Here is a 27,413-nt window from a genome sequence, read left to right on the forward strand (position 1 = left end):
ATAGGTTACTGGCCTGGTAGCCTGGCTGCCCTGGCTTGGGGACTTGGGGTTCTGGGTGTGCTCTGCCTCCTGGCTGGGGCTCTGGTCCTGGTTGGTGTGTCGCAGTTGTGTTGTTACCATCACTTTGTTCAGACTAGCATCAGAAATAGGAATAAATAAAAAGGTTGTTATTACTGACATTTGTCGGTAATAACAGTCTGGTGGTCTCTGTCAGAGTAGAAGAAGTCATATTATCATATTATTGGTCGGTGATCAATAATATGATATAAGATGCCAGAAACTTGAGAAAATAATTTCACAGAGGTGACACTAGATGTCGGCTTAGTGGTTCTGTCATTAGAACTTGTAGGAAGTTCTGCGACTTTTCAAAGCCAGCACAGACTTCGTGATTGCATGGATCAGTGGGCCTGTGTTCAATGCAACTGATGTAAAGATTATGTTAAAAACACATCGAATGAAAATATTCTGTCTTCATTAAAACCATACAGTGTGTATCCTTTGACATCACAGTACAGAGTGAAAAAGCTCATTTGCTCTCACCTGATGTGGCTCTAAGGCGATTTTCAGTGTCTCCAGTAGGTGGCAGTGGCTGCTCAGACAAATGAGTGACTGATAAAGTAATCCCTTACAAAAGTAACGCAGGCCAGTCATGGTAATGGAAGTCAACAGCAACACAGAACTAGTATTCTGGTATGTTTCAGATTAATAAACCTCAGTGTGCACCTGCACGAACATTGTCTTCCTTCAGTGTGTAACAACTTACTGAAGGTTCAACAAACGCTTTCTCAGTAGCTGAGTGCTGTAACTGTTTTGATTTTGTTGAGGTTCTAATGAACACTAAACTGTACAGACTCTCAGAACATGGCAGAAAGTAGAGAAAACAGCTGAGAGAAAATATTAAATGTTAAATCCTAAAATTGGAATCTGATTTTTCTATTAGCTGGGCGTGCTTCCTTCCACTTTCAACACTTCTCTTTTCAGCAGAGGCGCACTGCGCTTTTACGCATGAGTCTAGAGGCACTGTGTCTCAGAGCAGAGTGCCGTGCAGACCTTCAGTGTATGACGGTGTCCCAGACACAAGTATCACTGCTGCTACAAGATGATCCTGCTGCTCGCTCTGCTTTCTGTTCTTTTGGGAAAACCGAGTTTGTGCCTGGTGGAGGATGGAGGCTTTACATTTGATGGAAATATCCGCCAATTCGCCATGACCTCCAACACGGTTTACATCGCCACAGAGGAGAGGCTGTACCAGCTGAGCCACGACCTGACTCTGATCAACAGTCTGACCCAGAGGGGAATAATAAAGACCGGAAACCAGCAGGATGATGTGCAGTTTCACCGGGTTTCTGACACAGCTGAGGGGAACGCAACTTTCAGCATCAACGTGTTGTTGCCTTTTACAAGCAATGACTCTCTGATCAGCTGCGGTGTGACTGACGATGACTGCAGTTACTGCGAGGTTCTGGACCTGAAGAACATCTCCAACCTTCTGTACAGAGAACACATCCAGGTGGGACCTCTGAAAAGCAGCAGCAGGTCAGTCAGCTTTCTGGTGGATGTGAAGAAGAAAACTCAGACTGACACTTACATTCTGACCGCGATCCAACAAAACAGAGAAAAGCCCGAAAACAACAAGTGTGGTGTCAATCAGAAGACTATCAACCTTCAAAATACAGATAACAAACAAGGTGGAGGTATATTTTCTATAACTGATAGAGCTTCAGGCACACCTCAGATCACAAGTAAAGGTGATGTGGAGTTTGTTGACGGGTTTCAGCTTAATTCAACCATCTATCTGTTCTCCAACGCGCTCTCAGCTCAAACAAACAGAGTCCGTCTCATTTGGCTCAAAGGCGAAAAAAGCAAAACTGATACACTCAAGTCTCTGCGGGGCGCAACTCTCAGTGTCTCTGACGGTGACAGCAGCAGACTCGTGGCCTCCTCGGTCATCCCGGGGGAGCAGCCGGTGCTTTGGAGCGGCGTGTTCAGTGTGGATGGAGGAGATACCGACACCAAGCTGATGGTGTTTGACATCAGCCCTGATTACAGCAGGAACACCGACAGAGATCCAGACTTCTATACCTCTGTGCCATCAGAAGTGACGGTGGGTCGCTGTATAACTTCTAAACATGTTCTGAATGGTTCCTGAATGTAGTTTCCACCTGTGCCTCCACATTTTCACGTGGACAATCATGAAAGCAAAATGTTCACAGAGAGGCAGATTACTTTATCACACAGTGTGGTCACAAAACTAGAAACATCAATCGATTCAGACTCAGTCTGCTACTTCACATAAACAGTTAATGTTAGGCTCAAACTTTCCCGTAAAAAAAAAAAAAGAAATATATATATATATATATATATATATATATATATATATATATATATATATATATATATATATATATATATATATATATATATATATATATATAAACCTATTATACATATATATATGTATAATAGGTTTATATAATGTAAAAATACATATAGTAAATGAATTCATATTTGTATTTTTATGAATATAAAAAGGAGAAGCCAATAATTACCATAATAAAAAAAATAAGATAGATAGAAAATATGAGGCAAAAAGCGGTTTAAAAAACAATATCTCTGTTAATTTCTACACAAAATCAAAGAAATTCAAAAGTTTTACTGAAGACACAAGAAAAAGGAGTCTGAATTATTTAAGCTGCTGGTATGTCTGCTGGTGCATGTGACAAACAAACTGAGTTTCACTGAATGATGTTTGACTTCATCACTATTTGATCAACATCAGTTTCAAATCTTTTTATTTTATATTTTTAACAAAAAGAAATTAAAATCAACCATTGCACTGGAGGTTAGTTTTCTGTCCTACAATAAAGTTTTCTGATTTATGACAAACTTTGAAATGTAAAAAAATGTAATATTAGAAATATACAATGAAATAATATTTTAAAAATAGCACTTCACCATCCTGAAGCAAAATGCTGCTTGGTCTCAGTGATGCTAAACCTTCAGCTGAAACTGCTGAGAGTACAAATCATTACTTGGAAAAACTTCTATTTGCTTCTGTAGGAGTTCCCCTTGTGTTACAATATTTTGCCATCGTAACGGCTGCTGATCAGTTTGCTTTGACTTCTACTTTTTTTTTCTTTGATACCCAGATGTTGCTTTGTTTCTGTGATGTGGAGGCACATCCCACTACGAAATGGACTAAACTACTGTTTATCATTTGTAAAGGGTGAAGGCGGTATGAAAGAGCCGTTACCTTTTTGGAATTATAGTTCAGTCACTCCACCACCCCGTTCTAACCATAACAGTGATTACTTGGAAATAATTTTTAAAAATGCAAACAAAAAGACACTTTCCATCCCTACATTACCACGGTTCCTCATATCAATGGGTCTCTAAATTCTCAGTGCCACTGTCCCCACACTATCATGCTCCTAGTGAGAGGTCAGTTAATTAGTCACTAGCAGAGGTGCTGCTGTGGTGACAGATGTCAGTTGTGGTCATTGCTCTCATGTGACTTCATAAAGATTCATTATCTGTATAATAGTTACTCCCATACTTCATGAAATTCTGTGAACCCTTGAAATAGCACATTCTTTAATTATATATAAGAAAATTGCATCATAGTTGATTCAGTTTATTCACCATTAAATCATATTTGAATGATTTTCAAGCTGAGTATGTGATTTCTCAAGGTGTAAACACAATTAATGAATATGCTGTTTGGGTTCATAGATTTAAAGCACTTCATTAGGTTTGGAGGGAATACAACTTATTTCTATTTTAACCATCTTGAGTTCTAATCTTAACATATCTACAATATCAGATTTGATGATCAGTGTGTTTGTTTCTCAGCCAAAGATCCTAAAACCTAAGGCAGTCCTCTTCAGGCACAGCTACATGACCTCTGTGCTGGCAGTGAGGCAGAGAGGCTGGATGGTTTTCTTCATTGGGACAGGAGACGGCCAGCTCATTAAGGTGTGTATGAAATGAAACATCTAAAGTACTTAGTTTACCAGCCTGATTTTAAGATGCCATTTCATCATCCTGAAATGCACTGGCTTCCTCACATGAAACAAACATGAAAGATAGTTCTGTCACCAAAATATATTTGTTGAATTAGCATCTATTCATAAAATCACGAACAACCGTTGACCCAAGATAAATAAAAACCAAAACTTTTTAAGAGGCAAATTATTCATGATTTTTTAGCTTGCTTATTTGAACTAGTCTCATTTTATTTCATTGTTGAAGTCTGCTGCAAACTGCAGTCACTTGTGGTCCCTGTAGCTTCTTTGTGTGCTCTTAGTCTCACTGTGAGTTCATCTGCTCACACACTGCAAGGTTTTGTTTGTGGAGTGGAGAGATGAGAGCTGTGACCCTGAAAGCTCAAAAAGCTTCAACAAGTATTTTATTGAATATGACGAGAGCGAGGTTGCATGTTCTCCCCGTGTTTGCGTGGGTTCCCTCCGGGTACTCCGGCTTCCTCCCACCATGCAGCTTGTGGGGACAGGTTAATTGCATAATCCAAATTGTCACTAGGTGTGAATGTGCGAATGAAAGTGAGTGCGAATGGTTGTCTGTCCCTGTGTGTTGGCCCTGCGACCTGTCCAGGGTGTACCCGGCCTCTCGCCCTATGACAGCTGGGATAGGCTCCAGCGCCCCCCGCGACCCTGAAAAGGATAAGCGGAAGCGAATGGATGGATGGATGACGAGAGCAAGAGATAGAGAAACAAGCTGAGAGGGATGTTGTCATGGTTTGAGTTTTTCGGTCATATCGACTAGGGGTGGGTTTTTATAATCGATTCATCGATTAAAATCGATTCTGGCTTGGATAACGTAAAATCGATTCATTAAAATCCTGAATCGATTTTTTAATATAAATTTATTTTGTCCGAAATGCCAGAATCTCTGGTGACATCTCACAAAATTTCAAGAACCACCAAACAGTAAATGAGAGCAGGTACAGGGATTCTGCACATAGACTTAAACACACAGCGCGACCCGCGGATCAGAATCAGTTAGATGTCGCCTTTCTCACAGTCGGGGCTGAAAGCCGACAGCTCGCTGATCCGGGTCCGCGCTTTGTGTTCACGCCCTTTATGCGCTGATTCTAAAGCTGTTAGTTTGATCTCTCTCCAAACAATATTGACCGAATCAGCAGCAAAAGAAGATCCAAACGCTTCACATAAACATTGTCATGAATTCACTCTTTTACTGTTTTGCTTCCATTGCGATGCGCAGCTCTCTCTCTCTCCCTCTCTCCCTCTCTCTCCCCCCCCCCCCTCTCTCGAACAGTTTCGCTTTCTTCATTATTCGCTTGCTTGTTACACAAGTCTACTGTTGCTTACAGCGCTGTCGGCCGCTGTTTTTTCCCCTTTTACATTCTTCCGAAAAGAAAACCTCATTTCTGCTGTTCAATACTGAACAAATTGAAACTTTTTAAAATTATTCAAAATGCAAAATGCTTAGCCATGTCTCTAATAAAACCGCTGTAACATCAGAGGTAATGTTGATTAATTAATGGTTTTCTTTCGTTTTTGATGTACTGCAGAATATTTTTATAAAATCCCAGGCCAGGAAAATCACCTACATGTTTTTCTGTGTTTTATCTTCAGCTACTTTGACACAAAGGCATCTGCTGTGATGCTCACACCTTGGATAAAGTCTTGAGAGTGTCAGCTTCCTTTTTATAGATACAAAAATATGTAAATGTCCTGATCTGAATTATATCTCTGACTGTCAAAATTTCCCAGATTTAAATCGAATCGAATCGAATTAAATCAAATCGTGGATCGAATCGATTCGGGACCTTGTGAATCGGAATTGAATCGATTCTAGAAATCAGTGACGATACCCAGCCCTAATATCGACTCTTTGATCACAGTTTGTGATTAAGTCGGAAAGTTTGTTTTACAGATAAGAAATACCGACTGTTTCACAACATATACAGCAGATATCAGCATGACACTGAATCCAAGCAGCACAAACACATGAGAACTTCTTATGAACGAGGGAAAACTTAAAATAAACAGCCTTTCATTTGGAAGATAGTGGTCAGAGAAAAATAAGCAATTGAAATGTTCATTAAACATAAAAACGTGAATTCTTATTTTCACAAATTCTTGTTGTCAGCTGTCTGTGGACAGGAACTATCACGCTGCCTGTCCCACGGTGCTCTACAGGACAAGTGATGATCGCAAAGTGTTTCCCAAATTACATCTGGATCCAGTGGGTCATAAACATGTGTATGTGCCATTTAGAAACCAGGTACTTAAATTATTTACTGATTATCTTAATGTCACATGTACCTGTGTTGCATTTTAAAGTGTTTGTTGTTCTAGATAAGGCGAGTTCCTGTGTCAAAGTGCAGCACGTACACAAATGTGCAGGAGTGTTGGTCTGCACAGGATCCATACTGTGGTTGGTGTGGCTCTAAAAGCAGGTGAGAGAAACAACATCTGCAGCTGATGTCTCCAAACTATTCTGAACTTGGTGATCATTTCTCCTTCTTCTCCTAGCTGCACATTTGAAGATGACTGCACAGATTCAGACTGGCTGTCCATTCCTGATGAGTCCCAGCACAAAATGATTTCCCACAAAGTTGAAAAGGACACAAACGGACAGGTACAGCTTACAAACACACTCGGGACTGTGATCATTTGTGGCTTTCAGGTATTTCTCACACATGTTCTTCATTTTCAGATTTTACTAAAAATCCACACACACTTGACTGTGGGCCAGGAAGTGTCGTCCAACTTTACCTGTCAGTTCACTGCAAGGTCCAGCTCGATTTGTGCTTTGAATAACCCTCCTCCACAGTTCCCACAATGCACCTGCATCCTGTCTGATCGTACACTTCCTGCTGATGGTCAGTGAGTTTTCATAAATAATCCAACGAATGAAATACTTTGCAGTCAGACCTGCTTACTGATCTGCAACACTTCCCAAAAAGCAAAATAGAAACATTACAGAGCTGACTCTGACAGATGAAATATTCTTTACTAGTTGACAAATCTGAGCTGTTCGTTATTACAAACTGTTGCAACTCATTAAACATATATGTCTAAAAATTAGCAATTGAAGGCTATGACACTGATCGTGTTTTTTTTATTTATTTATTTTATTTAACAGGTCTGCATGTCACAGTGAAATTTAGACTTGGTTCAACACAACTGTCAGAACAGCTGAGGTTGACTAACTGCTCTGACATCAGTGGACCACCAAGTTCAGTCTTGTAAGTCCAATCAATTATAAAGATTATGAAGATGGATCACTAATAACACAACATTATGTGTCATCACCAAGTAAAATGTATTACTACTGAGGAGTCTCTTTGTTTTATGTTGTATTTTTGGACATCTTTTTCTTGATGATTTCAACACTAATATGTGATTGTTTCTCTTCAGGTGTCAGCAGTGCATCAAAGCTGGTTGTGGATGGAACACAAACAGATGTTCCTGGGCCGATCAAACAGAGATCAATGTAATAATTCATGCCTTTAGTTTACCTAGTTCAGGTTTTTCCTCATTAACATATTTGTTTTAATTTTATTTCGCTGATACCATTCTACATGTTTAGGCTATTTTGATGTATCTTTTTTAAATCTACTTTTGGGAATAAGAAAGTCTATCTTATCATATAATTAAGTCTTCCACTTTAAGTTTATATTACTTTTGAGATTTTTCAATCATTATTAAGGGTGGGTTGGTCTAATGTTCAAATATCTATTGCTTCTCAAAAGCAGCAATATTATATGCAATAATATGTTAAGTGATTATGACAACTCACAAATACCAATTCAGTTGCTTGACAAAAATCGTGATTAAATTCTTTCCTTGTAAATAAGACAGAACTTCCATTCTCATCAGTCCTACATAGTTTCTTTAGACAATGACAGTAAACCTGCCATATTGATTCCCTCTGCTTCCTCCTGCAGGACAGCGTTTGCCAAAATGTGCAGTCTGGGAAGAACTTCTCTGTGAGTCTGAACCTCAGTCCTCAAACTCATTGTTCCTCTGACACCTTATTCGTGTTCAAAGCTTCCAACATCAGCTGATGGCCGTGGATTAAAGCTGATCATTTTTTGTCTTACTGTCAGATCCCAGAGATCTCCTCCATCACTCCCAGTGTGGTGTCTTTCTACGGTAGAAACCACGCAGTGCTGTCAGGTCGTAACCTCGATAATGTGACTGCAGTGAGGATGCAGGCCGATACTGACTGTACTCCAAAAGAGTGAGTCACTTTACACTAGTGATGTGTCACTCGCGAACGAAATGGCTCTTAGAGCCGGCTCTTTGACGTGAACGACGCGAGCCAGCTCCTTATTGCAAGCCGTGTTTTTTTGTTTTTCCCTTCTCTCACCCTCTCTCTCTCTCACACCATCTCTCTCTCTCGCACTTTTTTTCCACTTCACTCCGCACGCGAGCCTTGTGCTTTCCCTGGGATGAGGGGGGAGGGGTGGTAGTTACACTCGCAGTAGCGCAGGAACAGAGCAGGAGGGAAAGAGAGAAAGAGAGCCAGGGACAACAACGTCACATTAGAAAGGTATAGTAATCATAGTTGTGGATGTTAAAGGATTCAGAAAGTTTATTCATGCAGGCCCATATGACAGAGAATGTGCATCTTCTTTTTGTTTTCATATTTTAATTTATATTTAATGGTGTTTTGGTTTGCAGTGTTTTGTGTTGTTTCATTTTAAATTTGTTTAAAAGGAAAAAGCTGAAAATTTAAGTAGTTAAAAGTTGAAATGTGAATAGTTGGTTTCTGTATTAAATGATTTATTTATTACATTTTATGTGGAGTGAATAAATAAAAGTATATTTACGGTGGCCCCTAGAGACAAAGCACGTACAAACTCCAAAACAAAAGACAACAGAAGTGCTCCAGGATGCTAGGCGCAGTGTTGAGCTTTTGTTAGCTAGAGGCTACACAAGCCAGCAATTAAGAACGACCGGATTTGGTGTGTGGTAGTAACAGGTAAATGAACATGTTTTTTTTTAAATTATTTGAATATATATGAGTGCTTGTGTAATTTAAGTGATCTATGTAGCTGAAGCCGCTGGACCAGGCGAGGCGCAAGAGGCTGCCGCTGGACCAGGCGACAGCGTGGGTGAAGCTGATGGTAGAGCAGCTGGTGGCTGGACGGGCTCCTCGGGCCCCCCAGCTGACGAGGCAGGTTGCTGGACGGGCTCCTCGGGCCACTCAGCAAAAACAGTCCCAAAACCAGTGGGCACAGGGGCCCCTGGCACACGCAGGGCTGAACCAGCAGGCACGGTGGCCTCTGGCAAACACATAGCAGACTGCAGCTGCGCAGAGCATTGACTCTGCTCAGGCAGCGACAGCCGGGTGCAGTCCTCAGCTGGCTTCTTAACCTCCAGGGGTCCAGAGTCTGCTGGGGCTGAACCCCAGCCTCTGGGGAGGCCCTGGAGTGCATCATAGTCTCAGAACTGGACAGCTTTTGAGGAATGATAAGTTTTAATGGGTTTGTCTCTCTGCTTAGAATGGATGGATGAAAAACAATTCACTTCAGGTTGAATTGACTTGAATTGTTGTACAGGAGGAGCAAGTGACGCAGGGCTAGTGGCTGCTGAACATGAGGCTGAACTGAGGGCGACTGAAATAATGGTTGGGATGACAACGGTGGTGGAGTTGGAGACTGAGCTTCTGGCCGGGCGGCTAACTGAGCTGCAGACATTGAAGAACCAGTCTTTGTGGGAAGAGTTCCACGCTCTGACTGAGCAGTCAGTAGATAGTCCTTCTCATTTTCAGATTTCGGACTAAAAGTCCTGGTTAGCATAACACTGGACTCGGAAGAAGCAAAATGAAAGTAGTCCTTTAAATCCTCAGAGCGGGTGTTAACAGACTTTGAAGTGTTTGACAAAGTATTAACTGTTTCTAAATTAATCTTTTCAAATTTGAATAAACCTGAGTTAACTGGCATTGAATTTCTAGACTCAGGAATAACTGACAGTGTTCGTGAATGCAGGCTCAGATGGAGCAGAAAAAAACAAAAACACTGTTCTTGACTCACTGAATCTGCCGGTAACTGACGGCAGTGTGGACGTCACTTCCGCCTGGGAGAAGGGGCGACTAGTGATGGGATTTCCCACCAGGACACCAGGTTGAACGTCTGGTGTCCTGGTGCAGCCACAACAACCTGGTGCTGAATGCCCAGAAGACAGTGGAGATTATTGTGGACTTCAGGAAGCACACAGCCCCACTCCCCCCCATCATCCTGACTGACACCCCCATCACCTCTGTGGACTCATTCCGCTTCCTGGGTACCACCATCAAGAAAGCCCAGCAGAGGATGTACTTCCTGAGGCAGCTGAGGAAATTCAACCTGCCAACACGGACGATGATGCAGTTCTACACTGCAATCATCGAGTCCATCCTCACCTCCTCCATCACCGTGTGGTACGCTGGAGCCAGTATCAGGGACAAACAGAGACTGCAGCGTGTTGTGCGCTCTGCTGAGAAGGTGATTGGCTGCAGACTCCCATCTCTGCAGGACCTGTACACCTCCAGGACATTGCGGCGTGCAGCTCGGATCTCAGCTGACCCTTCTCACCCTGGACACAGTCTGTTTGACCTGCTTCCCTCAGGCAGGAGGCTCCGGTCCATTCGCACCAGAACCTCACGCCATAAGAACAGTTTCTTCCCCTCTGCTGTTGGACTCATGAACAATAACCGTATGACTGTTCCTGCCACTAACACATGACCCTACGCTGTGTCACTGCATCATTCCATGTTTGTCACTGATCACCACCTGCACTCATGTATATATCTATCTACTTAGCACTCTTAATTCTTATTCTCATGTATATATCTCATGTATATCTCATGCACATATCTTTCTACATAGCACTTTTAATTCTTATTCCTACTTTTATTTTCTCATGTCTATTTAAGTGCTATTTATGACACTATGTTTGCACTGAAGCACCGCAGCAATTTCCTAATGTTGTAAACCTGCTCAACATTTGGCAATAAACCCCATTCTGATTCTGATTCTGATTCTGACCAGGTCTGTCCAGCGTCCTCCCTCACAACCTGATCCAACTCACCACCAGGTGGTGATCAGTTGACAGCTCAGCCCCTCTCTTTACCCGAGTGTCCAAAACATATGGCCTCCGGTCTTGTGATACGATTACAAAATCAATCATTGACCCGTTTTTGCATGAATTATGACAACCACAATTAGGATTTTTTTCTTAAGTATTTTTATTCATCATTAGACATGGAAAAAAAGACTTTTGAACTTCATTTTTCTAAACATGTACTTTTCAAAGAGTTCTTTACATGTCCACTTAGGTGGACAACATACATTTTGATTCATGAATTTGACAAACAAATAAATAATATGCACTGTCTGTTGTGTTTATGTGCAAGTATACCATAAACACTGAAACAAATACAAAAAAAAACAGCCTTTGACTAGCTGTCCACTGTAGTGGCCACTGTGTGTGAAAGGGTTAAATCTGGATTTACTGTTTACTTTGTAATCCAAATGAAATCAAAGACGTGTTAAACTCATAAAAACACACAATTTGATAATTTTAAGGAAGACCTTGCTGCTCAGCTTTAGTCTTTCTTGGGGTTTTCTGCATGTTGTGATGATGTTAGTGACTCTGTTTCTCTCTTTGTGTTCTGGTCAGATCTTCCATTTGGGACAACACTGGTTTCAGTCTGACGTTCCACATTCCCAGTTCAAATATCAAAGGCGTGGTCAACGTATGTCTTCTCCTCCCAGATGGTCGTTGCCATGGCAAAGCTAAAATCACCTACAGCTCATTACCATCATGCACCAATATTACTCCAAGCAGCAGCTGGATCAGGTATGTTCAGTTTTGCTGAAACCTAAAAAACACAGAAGATACAGAACGTTTATCTGCTAATGTCTCAGAAAGTGTTTTGACCAAAGAAACAGTACGTGTGTGTGTGTCTTTTGTGTGCAGTATCACGTGCTGCTACATCCTGCTGTGAGAGAACAGAGATATTTATCATAAGAGGAAGGAAGCTTTTGCATTGGTTTGACCTCTGCCGCTTTTACTGAACCTCATGGTTGAGAAAGCAGTATCTGTCACCCGACTACTTCCTGTTGGAGTCCACACCTCTGAGCTCTGCAGCCTCAGTCACCAGCCTTTTTTCTTTTTTTTTTGCTCTGCTGTCTGCAGAATGAATACGTGGGGTACTTTTTAGCTTCTGAGTCCATCACACACTTTAGTTTACAGGCATATTATCTATGCTAAAATAATGATTCAGTGTTCAGACTGCAGCCTACGTGTGGAGAGCTCTTAATTTTCCAGTGAAATATTTTTACTAGTATAAAACTGGCATCTTCTTTACCTCCTACAACTCCTTCCCCTACCTGTGCACGTATGTGAATGATCGTGCCTTCATTCTCATCCAGACCTTGCTTATGCTTTCATGTTGGATCAGTCCCAGATAGCAATAACTCCTATTAGTGAGCTTTTAATCAAGCTGAAAACAACAGTAACATCTAAACATAAAAAGATCTTTATTAAATGAAAACTGTTAAATCTGGAGGAAATGTTTTTGGACATCTCTCACTACTCTATCAAATCATGTTTAAAACACAGTTTGAATAATTCACACTGTTGAGAATTGACAAAAATGTGGGTTATGCTAACTGTTTGAAAGGAGTGTGGGATCAGATGATTTTTTTCCTTGCAGTCCCTCTGCTCTGACTAAAGCCCGCTTCCTGTCCTGCAGTGGGAAGAGGAAGATCACACTCATGGGGTCTCACCTTAACTTTGTTGAAGGGGTCTTCCACAGCCACGCAATGCAGGATGTCAGACTTCCCAGAAACATCAGCTCTGAGGTTGGTCTGTAGACACAAACAATGTGCCTTTGAAATGACATCAAGATGTTTTTATACATGAGCTCTGAACATTTCGGATGTGGACATCTGACACACGCATGTCATAATCTTATGTCCTGCTTTAGTCATGTCATGCTGTCTTTTCTGTTTATTTAATTTCATTGCAGTATCTCACCTACAATTCACCTGCAGCTGGGAGCATTTCTAGCAGCACTATGTTTGTCAAAGTAGCCAATGAAACCTTGGCCTGCTCCATTAAACTCCCCTACTATCCAGACCCTGAGTTTACCAGCTTCACAGTTATAAGGACAGGGGAAGATGTGCGCATCACCATTCAGGTTAGTTTTTTGTTTTTTTTTAATTTTCATACATATACAAACATGTGACAGCTAGCCTTTGTTTTTCTTCATTTAGAAAAAGACAGACAAGCTGGAGATGATGATAGATGAGTTATCAGTGTGGGGCGTTCAAGACAATACGGAATACCAGTGCATCATGAAAGCCAAAGAAACCAGTAACAACTCTGACTCTTTCATCTGTGAGATTAAAAGACTAACCAACCCTGAATTTGAGGAGTTGCTGGTAAATCTTTCTTTCATGCTACCCCCAGCTAGATAAGTATCACCGGAAAAAAACAAACCGAACTTGTTGACGCTATATAAATAAAATTGAATTGAAATGTATGGTGAGGTGAGGTGAGGTGTTCTTTAGAAAACATCCTTTCTTTGTGGAGATGACAACATCAAAGTTCTCAGTTTGATGTTTTCTAGAGGAGAAACCTGAAACTGAGGGCAAACAGACTTTTTCATCTGTATTGGTAACAAACAGTTGCCTTTCAAACTTCAAAATGATATTTATGCATACAATAACAATTTTTGGCCTGTTGCTCTGGTGAGAACTCTCTCTGTAAAATGTTTCTCTTTATTTTGTAGATAAATTATGGTGACAGGACAGTAAGTCTTGGGCTTGATTCCCAGTTACACGAAGCCCTGCAGATATTACGTTTCATGCTGATACCCTGTGTTATTGCAGGTAAGTGAGAGAATTGTTTCTTTTCTACATTTACGGATTATTAGACAATCTTAGGCAAAATGATGGTTTTACACCACTTTCCACTTTGATTTCAGCAGAAATAATAGAAAATCTTTCTTCTCCACTTTATGGATGGTGTTTCAGTTTAAGTGAGTTACTGTTTGTCTTTCAGTGTTGGTGATCATCTATTTCTGGCAGAAGAGACTCACCATTGAGATGAATAAGCTCTGACCACTGACTGGCCTGAGTATTCTTAGGAAGAAGTTTGTCTCAAGATAGGCATTATAAAGCTTCCTGCAGAGTTTGCTTTGTTTTATTTTTTCTTTCTGTCTTTACGATGTTAATCATATTGCAAATGTGTTTTAGCTGAAGTCATATTATCAGGACACAAATAAAAAAATATTTTATCTGTTGTATCCTTTGTCTTTTCCATGTTTAGTGTAACAGGTTTTAAATCGGATAGGGGGGGGTTCAGATGTAAAAATGAGACATCTGGGTCCATAAGTATTGGGATAAAGAAACAATTTTTGCTTCAGTTCATGAAGTTTAACAAAATTATTACGAAGTTATTTAGGAATTGAAACTATTTTTCTTCGTAGTTTACATTTTCAGATGCTTTGGTTCTTCTTCATAAAGAGAGCAAAACAAAACTTTTATTTCATGCTAAATGTTGTATTGAAGCCAACAGTGACCCCTGGTGGCAAAAATAAATTAGGAAGTTTTACACCTCACAGGATTTGTGTTAATAAAATAATCATCATAAATTAAAAATCACAAAACTGGCAGAACCAGGCTCAGGGAGGGATGGGGCCATCTGCTGTGACCAGTTGGGGTAAGAGAAGGAAAACAGGATATAGACATGCTGTGGAAGAGAGACAGAGATTAATAACAGGTACGATTCAATCCAGAGAGGTCTATTATAATATAGTGAGTGAGAAAGGTGACTGGAAAAGAAAAACTCAATGCATCATGGGAATCCCCCAGCAGCCTACGTCTATTGCAGCATAACTAAGGGAGGATTCAGGGTCACCTGGTCCAGCCCTTTAGCAAAATGCTTTAGCAAAAGGGAAAGTTTTAAGCCTAATCTTAAGAGTAGAATCAAATCTAAATCCAAACTGGAAGCTGGTTCCACAGAAGAGGGGCCTGAAAACTGAAGGCCCTGCCTCCCATTCTACTTTTAGACACTCTAGGTACAACAAGTAGTTCTGCAGTGCGAGAGCGAAGTGCTCGAATAGGGTGATATGGTACTACAAGGTCATTAAGATAAGATGGGGCCTGATTATTTAAGACCTTGTATGTGATTTTGTATTCAATTCTGGATTTAAAGGGGGGGGGGGGGGGGGGGGGCAATGAAGGGAAGCCAATACAGGAGAAATCTGCTCTCTCTTTCTAGTCCCTGTCAGGACTCTTGCTGCAGCATTTTGGAATAACTGAAGGCTTTTTCAGGGAGTTTTTAGGACATCCTGATAATAATGAATTACAGTAATCCAGCCTGGAAGTAATAAATGCATGAACTAGTTTTTCAGCTTCACTCTGAGACAGGATATTTCTAATTTTAGAGATGTTGCACAAATGGAAGAAAGCAGTCTTACATATTTGTTTAATATGTGCATTGAAGGACATGTTCATCATGTTGATTAAAAATGACTCCAAGGTTCCTCACAGTGTTACTGGAGGCCAAGGTAATGCCATCCAGAGTAAGAATCTGGTTAGATACCATATTTCTAAGGTTTTCAGGGCTGAGTACAATAACCTCAGTTTTATCTGAATTAAGAAGCAGAAAGTTAGCGGCCATCAAGGTCTTTATGTCTTTAAGACATTCCTGCAGTTTAACTAATTGGAAAAGTTAAACTTGTGTGTTATCTGGCTTCATGGACAGATAAAGTTGGGTGTCACTGGCATAGCAGTGAAAATGCTATGCCGGTTGTGGAGCAGGGAAATTATTTTACTGCTATTGTTAAATAATTGTCATCATTACCATTGCATTAATAATAAAATCTGGAGTTTATATTGCATTCAGGGGTTAAACAGTGTCTCTTTCAGAAAGACTGAGTTGCAGGCTGACAGGAAGTTGTATGCAGAAGTGAAAGCAGATAGTTATTTTGAGCCGCAGGCTAAGACGAGGCTTTAACAATGTAACAGATAGCTTTAAGAAGGCCTTAAGCAGCTATGACTATTTTATACACAATGCATATCTGTGCTTATTAAAGAGTTGGAGCTCGGTCAATTAATTGGGGGTCGGAAGCTTTGTTCGGCGCGATGTTCGGACAATCTATTGTGCAAGTGACTTGGAGCCATAGAAGGAATTGCAATACATGCTTACAAAACACTTATATATCAGATCATTTTATATTAAGGTTTTAGTAGAGGTTCTTGGTTAAAACATTTATTTAGTAGAAGACATACACATAGTCTCAGTGAGCCTCCGTTCTGGTGAAAGGTCAGAAGTGCAACAGGTGACACAGAGAGCATGTGAGGTCAACACACACACACACACATTAGTCTGGCTGTAACTGCAAAAGTGTCTCGGTAAAAGAGGAACCGTTCCTTGTTGTCTCGGCAAGAAAGAGGAACAAGACAAGAACTGAAAGGTAGACAGGAAGGGCTAGCCATGAAAATAGAAGATGATTTTCTGGGTGAAAAGTCATGATGATGTTGATCTGATCTATGTATAAAATGTACCGGTGACGCATGAAGGGGCGTCAGTAAACAAACCCTGATGCTATAAAATATCTGTTCATGCTTTGATTAAGTCGAGGACTACTGGCTGTCTGCGTACAGAGTGTCTTCCCACACGTGTGTTCATTAAAATCATTGTTTGACCAAAGACCTTCTGGACCATGGGTGGTGTGTACTCTCCTTCCTCAATTTTGAACCTTAACATTTGGGGGCTCGTCCGGTGGTTGAGGAGGGAGGATTGGAGGTGTAGACGGTGATGTATGGTCCGTTGTGGTCAGACAGGCAGGCGCGACCCGGCAACCAAACTGAGGGGACAGGCGCCTTTAAAAAGAGGTAGGCACAGGCCTGTTGATTTTATCCGAAGTGTGCTGAATTGGATGATAAAATTAAATGTCTATTCAGTAAAAGTTGCCGGTAAATGTCTGCTTTGATTTTGATGAGAATCTCATGACAGTACTGAGGATTTAAAAGCAGTTGGACTGCTGGTAATGATTGAATGCGGTTGGACCGCTAAAAGGAAAAGCAGTTGGACTGCTCAATGTTTTTAGTATCTTAGGGAATTTGGTTATTTTTTGGTTATAAGGTTGGACCTGCTTCAGTCTTACACTTTGTTGGGTGTTTTACTGTTGTTTCAAAGTATTATAAATTACTCAAGAACGCCAGTTGGACTGGTAGGAAGCGCAGAGCCCGGAGGTTACGCTCCCTCCTTGTCGTGGACGCGCGACATTGACCTCTCGGCGAAGAGGGATAGTTCAGTGTGGCTTAACTGTGGGGTACAGGGCAGCCTGGAATTAAGCTAGGAGTTAGAGTCTCCTTACCGTTTGGAACGGTATCTGCGCTTTTTTGGGCAGCAAAGGTTGGACCTTGGGTGTTGGACACTTTTAAATTGAGTTAGGGATTTTAGAGATGAGGCCAGAAACTGTTGGACAGATACTGGTTAATTGATTACAAAAAAGTTGGACTTTATCGGTTAGACCGTTAACTGAAATTTGTCAAAATTGGTTAGGCGCTAAAGCTGACAGATCTGACAGTAGTTGTAAATATAAGACGTCTTTGTAATATAAAAAGATCTGTGTGAAAGGAGTCTGAGGCAATGCTGCTGCTATTTTTAGACGGTGTGTGTGTGAGTGAAAATGCAAATGAGTAAGCAGTGAACTGTTTAAACCACAGTTGGTTTTACAAATACTGCTGCAAACATTGTTGAGTGTGTGTTTCAAATGCCATTTATGTTTATTAGAGGACTATAAATAAAGTTTTGAGTTGCCGTAGGGGATGCATAGTAACTGACTGAGTTTGGATGTAGATATATAAATATATTGAGTGCACTGTATATACTTAAGACTAACACATGACTTTCAGTAGTAACTTTTCTCCAGTATTAGTTGCTGGTGTGTTTTATTTTTTCAATCTCTTGTGTGTGCGGTGAGAATTAATAGAGGTTTCAATTTTTGTTTGTTTGTTTTTTACTTGCTTTTTTGATTATGACAAGCATGTCTAAAATACTCTTAGGAAAGTGGGTTTTGAGTTATATTCCTCAACTCTAGTCACACTTTAAGTGTGAATGCGGTGACTAGAAGGTTTTGAATGATGAATAAAGGTGTGAGAGGTATTTCTTTGGTGATGTAAAGTAGGATGTTTTAAAGTTTGGAAGTGTTTTTAATTTGAGAGAGGCATGAGTGATGTTATAAGAGTTTGAGTTTCTTTGTCTTTCAGTTTAAAACACATAAGTACATACACTTGGTACACCTGTTTACTCTTTGACTTTATTAAAACAGACGGTGTATTTGAGTTTGAATTTCAGTAATTGTATGTTGATATGGTAATTTAGTTTTATGTTAGGTGAAGGAGATGTCCATCTCTGCGTCTTGCAGGATTGAAAGTGAAAGTTGAAGGTTGTGATGTGAATGCTGTGAGTACTCGATTTGAATGATTCTGTGTGAGGTGTACAAAATACTAAATAATAATAACACTATGAAAGTTGATAGTAGAGTGAGTGCAAGGTGATGTGTGAACAGAGGAAGTTTGAGAGAGAAGTGTGTGCGTAGGCAAAATGCAGAGTGTGTGCGTGAAATAAGGGAGTATTGTTTTTACATCAAGGTTTAGTAGAACTAAAGTAGAACGTCACAAACAAACAGATAAAAAGTAAAATGAAGAGAGAAAATAACTGACAATTACATTAATGAATAGAAAACACACATACACAAAGTGCCATATGTGAAATTATTCTAGGAAGGAGTCAGAAGTGAGATAGTCTAATATAAGATGCAATGAAGGAAGCAGCTTACACTCCTTTAATTTCCAGAGCCAGTGTGTTCCCTCCCCTGCCCACTTGGGCCCCGTATCAGGCGAGTATGGAAGGCTGGATAGCCCATGACGGGTAAGATCCCACCTCGAAACCCTGGGACAACCTAAGGCAGGCACAGTCACGATTACTCGGCTTCAGTAAGAAGACGGGACCTGACGGGTAAGGCCGCTGGGCTGAGGCAGAGGGGGTAAGTGGCAAGTGGAGCCCTACCTTCTGGCTGAGGACAAGGAATGCTGCTATTTAAGGTAGGAAATCAGAATTTGGGTTAGTAAATTTGGGAGGAGAAAATTGACTGTTTAAAGGCAAAATTATGAAGGAGTCTGACACACTGCAAAAGCAACATATGCAAATTCACACACACAAACAGAAAATGCATTAACCTTATAAAGACAAGACAAGCTCATGGAGTTTAATGCATAGACACTGATTAAACCTGGCTAAGAACACAAACATATGCAATGAAGAACAGCTTGCTATTTTGTATGAATGATACAATGGTGTGAATGTTTAATAAAATGCATTTGAGTTTGTAATTGAGGAACAGAATAAGTTATATGACAAAGGGAGTTATGAAAACAAAAAGGGATTAAAGTAGTTTTAAAAAAGAGTGTCTTAGGAGTGCTCTCGTACTGAGTGATCAAAACCAGTGATAACTGTAGAAAGAAATAACATAATTTAATAAGTTGGGAATGTTTAAACATATGTTTCTGTTGTTACAGCTTTTTGGGAGATGGCTCAGTATGCACATTAGCTGTAGTGGTGAGTGGTGACGTAAGAGTTTCCTGTGCGTGTGTGACTAAGGAAGTGACTTTCAGACGAGGAAGCATGGCAGACAAGAGGAGTATAGATTTGGGTAGGAAATAGTTTATAGTTTAGTGATTATACGTTGTCGCAAGGGGTTTTTTTTGCTGAATTTAAGTATGTTAAAGGGGGTGATTTTTGTTTGCAAATTGTGTGGTTTTAATGAGACTTTCGGTGTATTGAGGAGGTGAAATTATGTGGTGGCAAGACTTGTGTGTTTAAGCTTGTTGAGGTTGTTGTGGTGAGGGGTTGATTTTGTCAGTTAGGTTTGGGGTGTTGTTTTTGTTTTAATAGAGGGAGTTTTAGGAAACATGGACATGTCTAAAAAATTGGGCCCATTATTTTGTAACAGTGCACTTAAAGAAAACCTGTCAGGTGATTTTGTTTTGTTTTTATGAGCTAACAATCAGCTCTATTTTTTCATTTCTGTTTTAAGGAGGCCTGAAACAGTGAATAACGGCGCTGAAAATTCTCGGGAAGAGCAAATATAAGGTGGGCTTTCCAGATTATAATTGGCTGAGGAGAAAGCTACCTGGGGACTGATCAAGGTCGTAAGTCCCTGTAAAAAGGATTTTATGCGAGTCAATCCAGTCCAAAAGCATAAAGAAATATTTTCCTATGGAAAATAAAAAATGACTGAGCTCATTTTGCTGAGGGTGGAGTATCTGATCGTGCGGGAAGCTCCACTATCAGCAAATACATGGTGTGACTGCATGTGAGTGAATGTGTGACTGCATGGGAGTGAATGTGTGAGTGAATGTGAGGGTGAATAAATGTGGACAAACAATTTGCTTTTACCAGAAAAATTTTTGTTTTGTTGACTGGGGTTAGATTATGGGATTATAGTATATTGTTGGGAGAATGCCAAATGCTAAAGGGGAAATATTTTTTGATGTAACTCAGTTATCATTAATTGAAGAAACACATGACTGATAACTGTTCTGTTTTAAGTTTATTTTTATGACATAGATTGGATCATGAGTGGGGAAACTGAGCATTTTTAAGTTTTGTATAGTATCTTGACACATGAAATGTATCAAGATAAAGGGGGGTTTAGGGTTTAATAATTTAATTGTTTAATAATTTAGGATCATTTCAGGACCTTTTGGGTTTTTGATCATTTGGATATGGTAAAACTGAAACTGTTATTTTTAAGTTAAGGTTAAAGGATTAAAAGTGAACTTGTCACGGTTTGCGAGGCAAGCCGTGTGGAGTTGTAGAAAAGGACCCAAAAGGCGGCAGCTCTGGTGCAGGTGAATATTTATTTACAACGGTGATGATGGAATTTGGCACCTCCGGCCCCAACTCATCTCTCTCCTTAACCAGGCTCACCAGAGAAGCGGTTTCAACCTCCCTCCACGCTTTAAGGAGATTGAGGTGATAAATCTGCGTGGCCCCTCCCCTGTCCAACCGAGCGACCTCATAGTCAACATCCCCGACTCGCCGTGTGACCACAAAGGGTCCTTGCCACTTGGCGAGCAACTTTGAGCTAGAAGAAGGGAGTAATACAAGCACTTTGTCTCCCGGTGAAAATTGCCTGAGTCTAGCCCCTCTGTCATACAGGCGTTGCTCACGCTGCTGAGCCTGGAGCAAATTCTCCCGTGACAACCTCCCCAAAGTGTGGAGTTTTGCTCTCAGGTCCAACACGTACTGAATCTCATTCTTGGCGGGGCTCGGACCGTCCTCCCAGCTTTCTTTAATCAGGTCGAGCACCCCACGTGGCCTCCTGCCGAACAGCAGTTCAAAGGGAGAAAATCCCGTGGAGGCCTGGGGCACCTCCCGCACTGCAAATAACAGAGGGTCTAGCCAGTGATCCCAATTGCGTTCATCCTCGTTAATGAACTTACGAATCATGGACTTTAAGGTCTTATTCAGCCGCTCCACCAGCCCGTCCGTCTGAGGGTGGTAGACCCTGGTCCGAATAGATTTAATGCCCAGTAATTCGTACAGTTCCCGCAGTGTACGAGACATAAACGACGTGCCCTGGTCAGTCAGTATCTCTTTCGGGATTCCGACTCGGGAGATGACCTGAAACAGTGCCTGCACCACACTCTTTGCAGAGATGGTGCGCAGCGGGACTGCTTCCGGGTACCGCGTTGCATAATCCACCAGGACTAATACAAAGCGGTAGCTGCGTGCACTCCGGTGAAACGGCCCGATGAGGTTCATGCCAATGCGCTCGAACGGGACCTCTATGAGTGGAAGCGGACGCAAAGGCGCTTTTGGTATGGCCGGCTGATTAACAAGTTGGCAGTCCGGGCAGGACGCGCACCAGCGGCGCACATCTGCTCGGATGCCCGGCCAATAAAATCGGGCCGTTATTCGCTCCAGAGTTTTTTCGTATCCCATATGCCCTGCCATGGGGTTATAATGAGCCGCCTGGAAAATCGTTTCCCGGCGGCCCTGCGGCACCAACAGCTGGGTGTGTGTCCCCTCCGTGCGAGCGTCACGACTCACTCGATATAACCTGTCTTTCGATAAAATGAAGCGTGGGTAGGTCCGCACGGCTTCGGGGCGCACCACGTGACCATCAATCTCAATCACTTGGTCAAAGGCTGAGCGTAGGGTGTCGTCACGAGACTGTTCCAGTGGAAAATCACCCGTGGGGGGAACTTCCGGAGCCGGCAGGGCTACCTGTGAAGGACCCGCCGTCTCCCCCTCCCCAGAGTCAGTGTCGGACGACCCCGCGTCACCACTGAGCACCGCGCAGACACTACATGCTACTAGCGGTCGTGACCGCACCCCCGCATACTGTCCCAACAGATGATGAAACCCCGGCCAATTCGTACCCAGAATTAGGGGATGCGACAGGCGCGGGCTAACCGCAGCCGTTACTCTATGCGTTTTGCCCTTATACTTTAATAACAGCGGCACTATGGAATACCTGTGAACATCACCATGCACACACCTCACCACCACCCATTCTGCCTCCAGCAATGCCCCGGGGCGAACCAAGCTTTGGTGCACGAGGGTCTGCGTGCAGCCCGTGTCCACCAAAGCATGGCGTATACCCCCTCGAGTCCTTACCGGAATGCTGTATGTCCCTCCCGGACCGGGAGAGGGTGCTGGAGCACCGGCAACGCGGAACACCTGCCCCACCTCCATCAAAGGACAGTCCCTCCTCAGGTGTCCCAGCTGTCCGCACTTCCAGCACTCCTGCCCCGGTGTCTGTGCTGCTCTCCGTGGCTCAGGGGCGGCACTGCTCAGGTCCGATCCCTGGGAAGGCACAAACGCAGCAAAAGGATTAGTGGGGCCCAACGCCAGCGTCCGCTGGCGCAGGCACCCGGCGCCTCAGTGCCGGTACCGGGGCTTGTCTGTTCGGCCTCCGGCCGCTGTCCCCGGGCTCCCCCGCTCTAGCGGCAAGGTGGTCCTCCGCCAACGTAACCGCCACCTCCAGACTCGCGGGACGGTGGCACCTGACCCATCTCGCCGTCTCCGCAGGCAGCCCCTCCACGAACTGCTCCAGCACCACTTTGTCCACCAGCAGCGTCTCGCCCTCTGACGATCCCGGCTGCAGCCAGCGTACGGCCGCGTCATGCAGCTTCCGGGCCCAAGCAAACGGCCGATCCGCCACGGCCAGCCGACAGGCCCGGAACCGCCGGCGATGATCTTCAGCGGTGAGCCCCAACCTGTCCACCACCGCCCGGCTCACGTCCTGGAAGCTGCCCCTCGAAGCCGGCGGCAGACTCAGGGCCGCCGTCCGAGCCTCCCCCGACAGCAGAGGAAGCAAACGCGGAGCCCACTCCACCTGCGGCCACTGGCAGGCCTCCGCCGTGGCACGAAAAGTCTCCAGAAAAACCTGGGGGTCGTCCCCGTCCCCCATCCGGGGCACCGCCACCGACAGCGGTGGGGGCTTCGGCGGGGCAGCGGCGCCAACCAGCCGCTCCAGAACCAGAGTCTGCCGGTCCGTCTGCTCCTGCAGTGCAGCCAGGTGAGCCCGCTGGGCCGCCGCATGGTCGTGGCTCATCTTCGCCATCCCCGCCAGCATCTGCGCCAAAAACTGCAAAGGCTGGGCGGGCGGCGCAGCCTGCGGGTCGGACATCCCCACACCGGCAGGCTCCTGGGTTTCGGCACCACTTGTGACACACGCTAGGCACAGATACACCCACACACAGGTCGTTGTCATCAGATCCCGCATTTATTAAGAGTGTGCACTGAATCACAACAGAACACCGTCTGACAGCGGTCGGTTTCCCCAGCGTCTCTCCCCTCCGCTCCTCTCCACCTCACTATATAAAGGAAAGGAAAACCACCATCAGTCCAAAATCGCCATCAGCTGTTCTTACCAGCACATTGAGCTCACTGCACCACTCCTCCCCTGCAGCCGCGCCCCGGACCACACCTCCGCCACAACTGGTTTTAAAGGTCACACCCTGGATTTTCCCATTATGAAGGAACTGTGAGTCTGTGAGTGACTGTTGTGCAGCAACAAGTAGGTAACAGCACCATAGCCCTTCTCACTTGCATCTGCAAAGTGGTGCAACTGAGCAGTGGTCGTCTCTCCAAAATCAGGAGGTTTAGAGCATCGCCTGATGCTGATGTTGTTCAACAGATGCCATTCTTCTACCCAGCTTTCCCACTCTTGAGCAACTGCTGATGGTACAGCATCATCCCATCCTATCCCCCTCTGGCACAGATCTTGAACGATCCTCTTGTCTGTGAAGATAACAGGAGCAAGGAAACCCAGAGGGTCATAGAAGGAGCTTACTGTGGATAGGATCCCTCTCCGAGTCAATGGCCTGTTTGGGATGGGTATGAAGAACTTAAATGCATCTGACTGTAGGCACCACCTCACTCCCAATGCCAGCTCAACAGGTAAAAGGTCACAATCCAGGTCTAGGTCCTTAACTTCATTTGCTCTTTCCTCATCGGGCCACCAAAGAAACCTCAAAAGGTCAGCATCTTCTTCTGGCACACGCACCTGGTGAAACATAGCCTGGATGTCAAACATCAAAACAATAGGCTCTTTTCTGAACCTCGTCAGTACGCCAACCAAACCGTTTGTTAAGTCAGGACCACTCAGGAGCTGCGCATTAAGAGAGACACCCTGGAATGATGCTGCACAGTCAAAGACGACCCGCATCTTCCCCTTGGTAGGATGGTGAACCCCATGGTGAGGGATATACCAAAGCTTCCCATCACTGCGCTCTAATTCTGCGACTGGCACTCTCTTCGCATATCCTCTAGATATGAGATCTGTCATGAAGGCAGTGTAGTCTATGTGAAAGTCTTTATCTCTGATGAACCTTTTCTTCAAACCTAAGGCCCGTTGCTCAGCAATTGCACGGTTGTCAGGCATTCTTATGTCTCGGTCTTTCAGTGGCAGGGCAATGCTGTAGTGCCCATCCCCCAAGGTAACCATCTTGCTGGCCAACACCAGGAACTTTAAGTCTTCCTTTGACAGCCCCATCTGTTCATCATTGCTGCTCTCAGGAAAGTCCATCTTGAACTGCTGTTTCCATAGCTTGTCCAGTGTGACAGCAGAAACTCCGTTGGCAGTAACTGTTGCCAAACATCCTGGCCTTCCACAGCATTCTCGATTAAGTGGCCCATTCACTGTCTAGCCAAGCACAGTCCTAATGGCAAAAGGTCCATCACCTACACTCCGGATGACCTCCAAAGGTTCTAGAGCTCTGGGCATATTCATGCCAATCAAAGGCTCCACACTGGCCTTAATTTCTGGCAAATGAACATGCCTCAATTATGGCCAGTCATCCAGGTCCTGTTGATTTGGGATGTTACCAATATCTACAGGCATTTTATGTTGAGTGAAGAGGTTAGGCATATCACAGTAGATGTCACTGTCCAATCCAGCAACTTCAAGTTCAGGTACAATGAAACTCCACCTCTTTCTCCTGTCCCATGGTGCGTAGGAGAATCTTTGTCTTCCTCCCAGCATGATTCAACTTGTCTGTATAAAACCCCTGTGATTTGTGTATATCAGGGGTAGGCAACCTTTTTCCGTCAACAACCTCCATTTTATACCCACCTACATACACGTTACTGGACAGATGCTACATGCAGTAAATTTTGGCCCACTTGGGGTTTTTTCTTTGCAACGTCTGATTGGTTGAAGTGACGTGAACGTGACATCATTACTGTGATTCTATTGGCTCAAACGATTAAAAAGAGGTGTCAATCATGCAAATTGACCAAAAGAAACCAAAGTTACAACCCCTCAGAGTTTAAAGGCCCACAGGCCAATTAAATGCTCCATGCCCACGGCAGAAAAGGGCCGTGTGTATGGAAAAGGGTCATATGCTAAAAAAAAAAAAAAAAAATAGGCGAGGATAAAATCGACTCACTTTTTCTGTGTTCCAGTTTCAGTAACTTTGACACAGTAACATCTGCTTCAATATTTACACCTCAGCTGCAATTTCACAAATGTTAGCTTTATTTTGATACCAAGATTGTAAGGACAGAGTTTGTAATTGCAGAGAAATAATCAATTAGATTTGGGCATTACAGTTTCGAGCAGCTCAGAAACCCCCTTGGGTCTTAACCCTCCACTGCATAGCGTTGCCCTGAGGCAACAAACCACATTTTCATGCCTTACGGTGGCCCTTCAAAAAAAACAACTTTTTTTTTCAAACAATGCTACCAGGCACATCTCTTTCCAATAAAATGATGAGTTGAAGGTGGTGTGACTTTGATTTAGGGGGGGGGCAGGGCCCCTTTCTGCAAGCTGCACTACATGAGAGACATCTCCATTAGGAGGCAAGATAAAGATCACTATTTTGCATGTTTATAGTGAAATAAATGTATATTAAAAAATACTTGTATGTGCATGAATATGTTAAGAAGCATATTTGATTGTTTGTTCTACTTTTTTAAATTTATTTATACTGTAAAACTGTTCATTTTCATTCGTTGCCTCAAGGCAACACTGCGCAGTTAGCCCAATTTTTTTCAGGCAATATAATGCATTTGGATATGTGTGTAGAGATGTGTTTGTGTGCATTTATATGATCATACTCAATGTTTTTTACTTTACAATCTACTCATAATTACAGGACATGGATGTAAAAACCTTTTTATGCAAGGAAACCAAGGGAATGTGCACTTTCTGTCCTCAGAAAGTGAGGACAGTGAGCTTTCAGGGAGTGACAGTGAAGTAGAGGAATGGATCCCTGAATGAGATTTGAGGGACACTTAGGAGCTCAGGGGTCGGTTGGTAAAGTAACCGTGTCTGTGTGTGTGTTAGTGCCCACATAGCAAGCAGGTCTGGCCAGGATCTGGTATCAAGCCGGCACTTTGAGTAATCTGGGAGAGTAGAAAAGCGCTACATAAAAATCAGTCCATTCACTGTCTGAACAGAGTTTCGGCATGTTACTTTTGCACTGTTTTGCATGTTCCGGCACATGTTGTTATTGCATGGCTTGATTAAGGTACACATTATGCTGACATCTGGGGCCAGAGCTGAAACCGTTCTGGGCCAGCACAGGGCCAGCAGTGTGTCTACAACTGGCCCGTGGCTGCACACCACCTACAGATGGCCCACATACCGCAAGGAATAATGGCCCTTTGGTGGCCCAGATCAGGTTTGCCAGAGGTAATCCACACATGGGCCAGCACAGGACGACCAGGGTGTCTGGTCATGTATTACTTAATGTTGTGGGGACACAAATTTGTTTACACACTCATATTGTGAGGTCTCGCCTACTTTATGGGGACAAATTGCAAGGTAAATCATTCAATATTAGGGTGAAGGCTTGAGTCAGGGTTAGGGTAAGGTTCAGGCAGGGACTTGTG

General features: G+C 43.1%; 1 protein-coding gene across 1 annotated transcript; it reads left to right on the forward strand.

The window, feature by feature from the left end:
• The first annotated feature begins 1,099 nt into the window (after window positions 1–1,099).
• On the forward strand, window positions 1,100–14,107 carry LOC146614505 (plexin-C1-like). The gene is made up of 16 exons (XM_085375815.1): window positions 1,100–2,104; window positions 3,853–3,975; window positions 6,133–6,267; window positions 6,342–6,442; window positions 6,519–6,624; window positions 6,703–6,868; window positions 7,132–7,234; window positions 7,407–7,482; window positions 7,937–7,978; window positions 8,099–8,232; window positions 11,658–11,837; window positions 12,736–12,844; window positions 13,012–13,182; window positions 13,259–13,426; window positions 13,777–13,876; window positions 14,049–14,107. Exons 1-16 carry the CDS (start codon window positions 1,100–1,102, stop codon window positions 14,105–14,107), a joined length of 2,778 nt encoding a protein of 925 aa, XP_085231941.1.
• The last annotated feature ends 13,306 nt before the right edge of the window (window positions 14,108–27,413 follow it).

Source organism: Diplotaxodon limnothrissa, linkage group LG17, assembly GCF_057381915.1.
Source record: "Diplotaxodon limnothrissa isolate DT_005_m linkage group LG17, D_limnothrissa_male_GT1.1, whole genome shotgun sequence".
Taxonomy (NCBI): Eukaryota; Metazoa; Chordata; class Actinopteri; order Cichliformes; family Cichlidae; genus Diplotaxodon; species Diplotaxodon limnothrissa.

Coding starts and splice junctions, on each gene's coding strand:
- LOC146614505 (XM_085375815.1), top strand. CDS start 1,100: ATGATCCTGCTGCTCGCTCTGCTTTCTGTTCTTTTGGGAAAACCGAGT. Junction 7,483..7,936: donor CCGATCAAACAGAGATCAAT/GTAATAATTCAT, acceptor TTCCTCCTGCAG/GACAGCGTTTGCCAAAATGT. Junction 7,979..8,098: donor AGTCTGGGAAGAACTTCTCT/GTGAGTCTGAAC, acceptor TCTTACTGTCAG/ATCCCAGAGATCTCCTCCAT.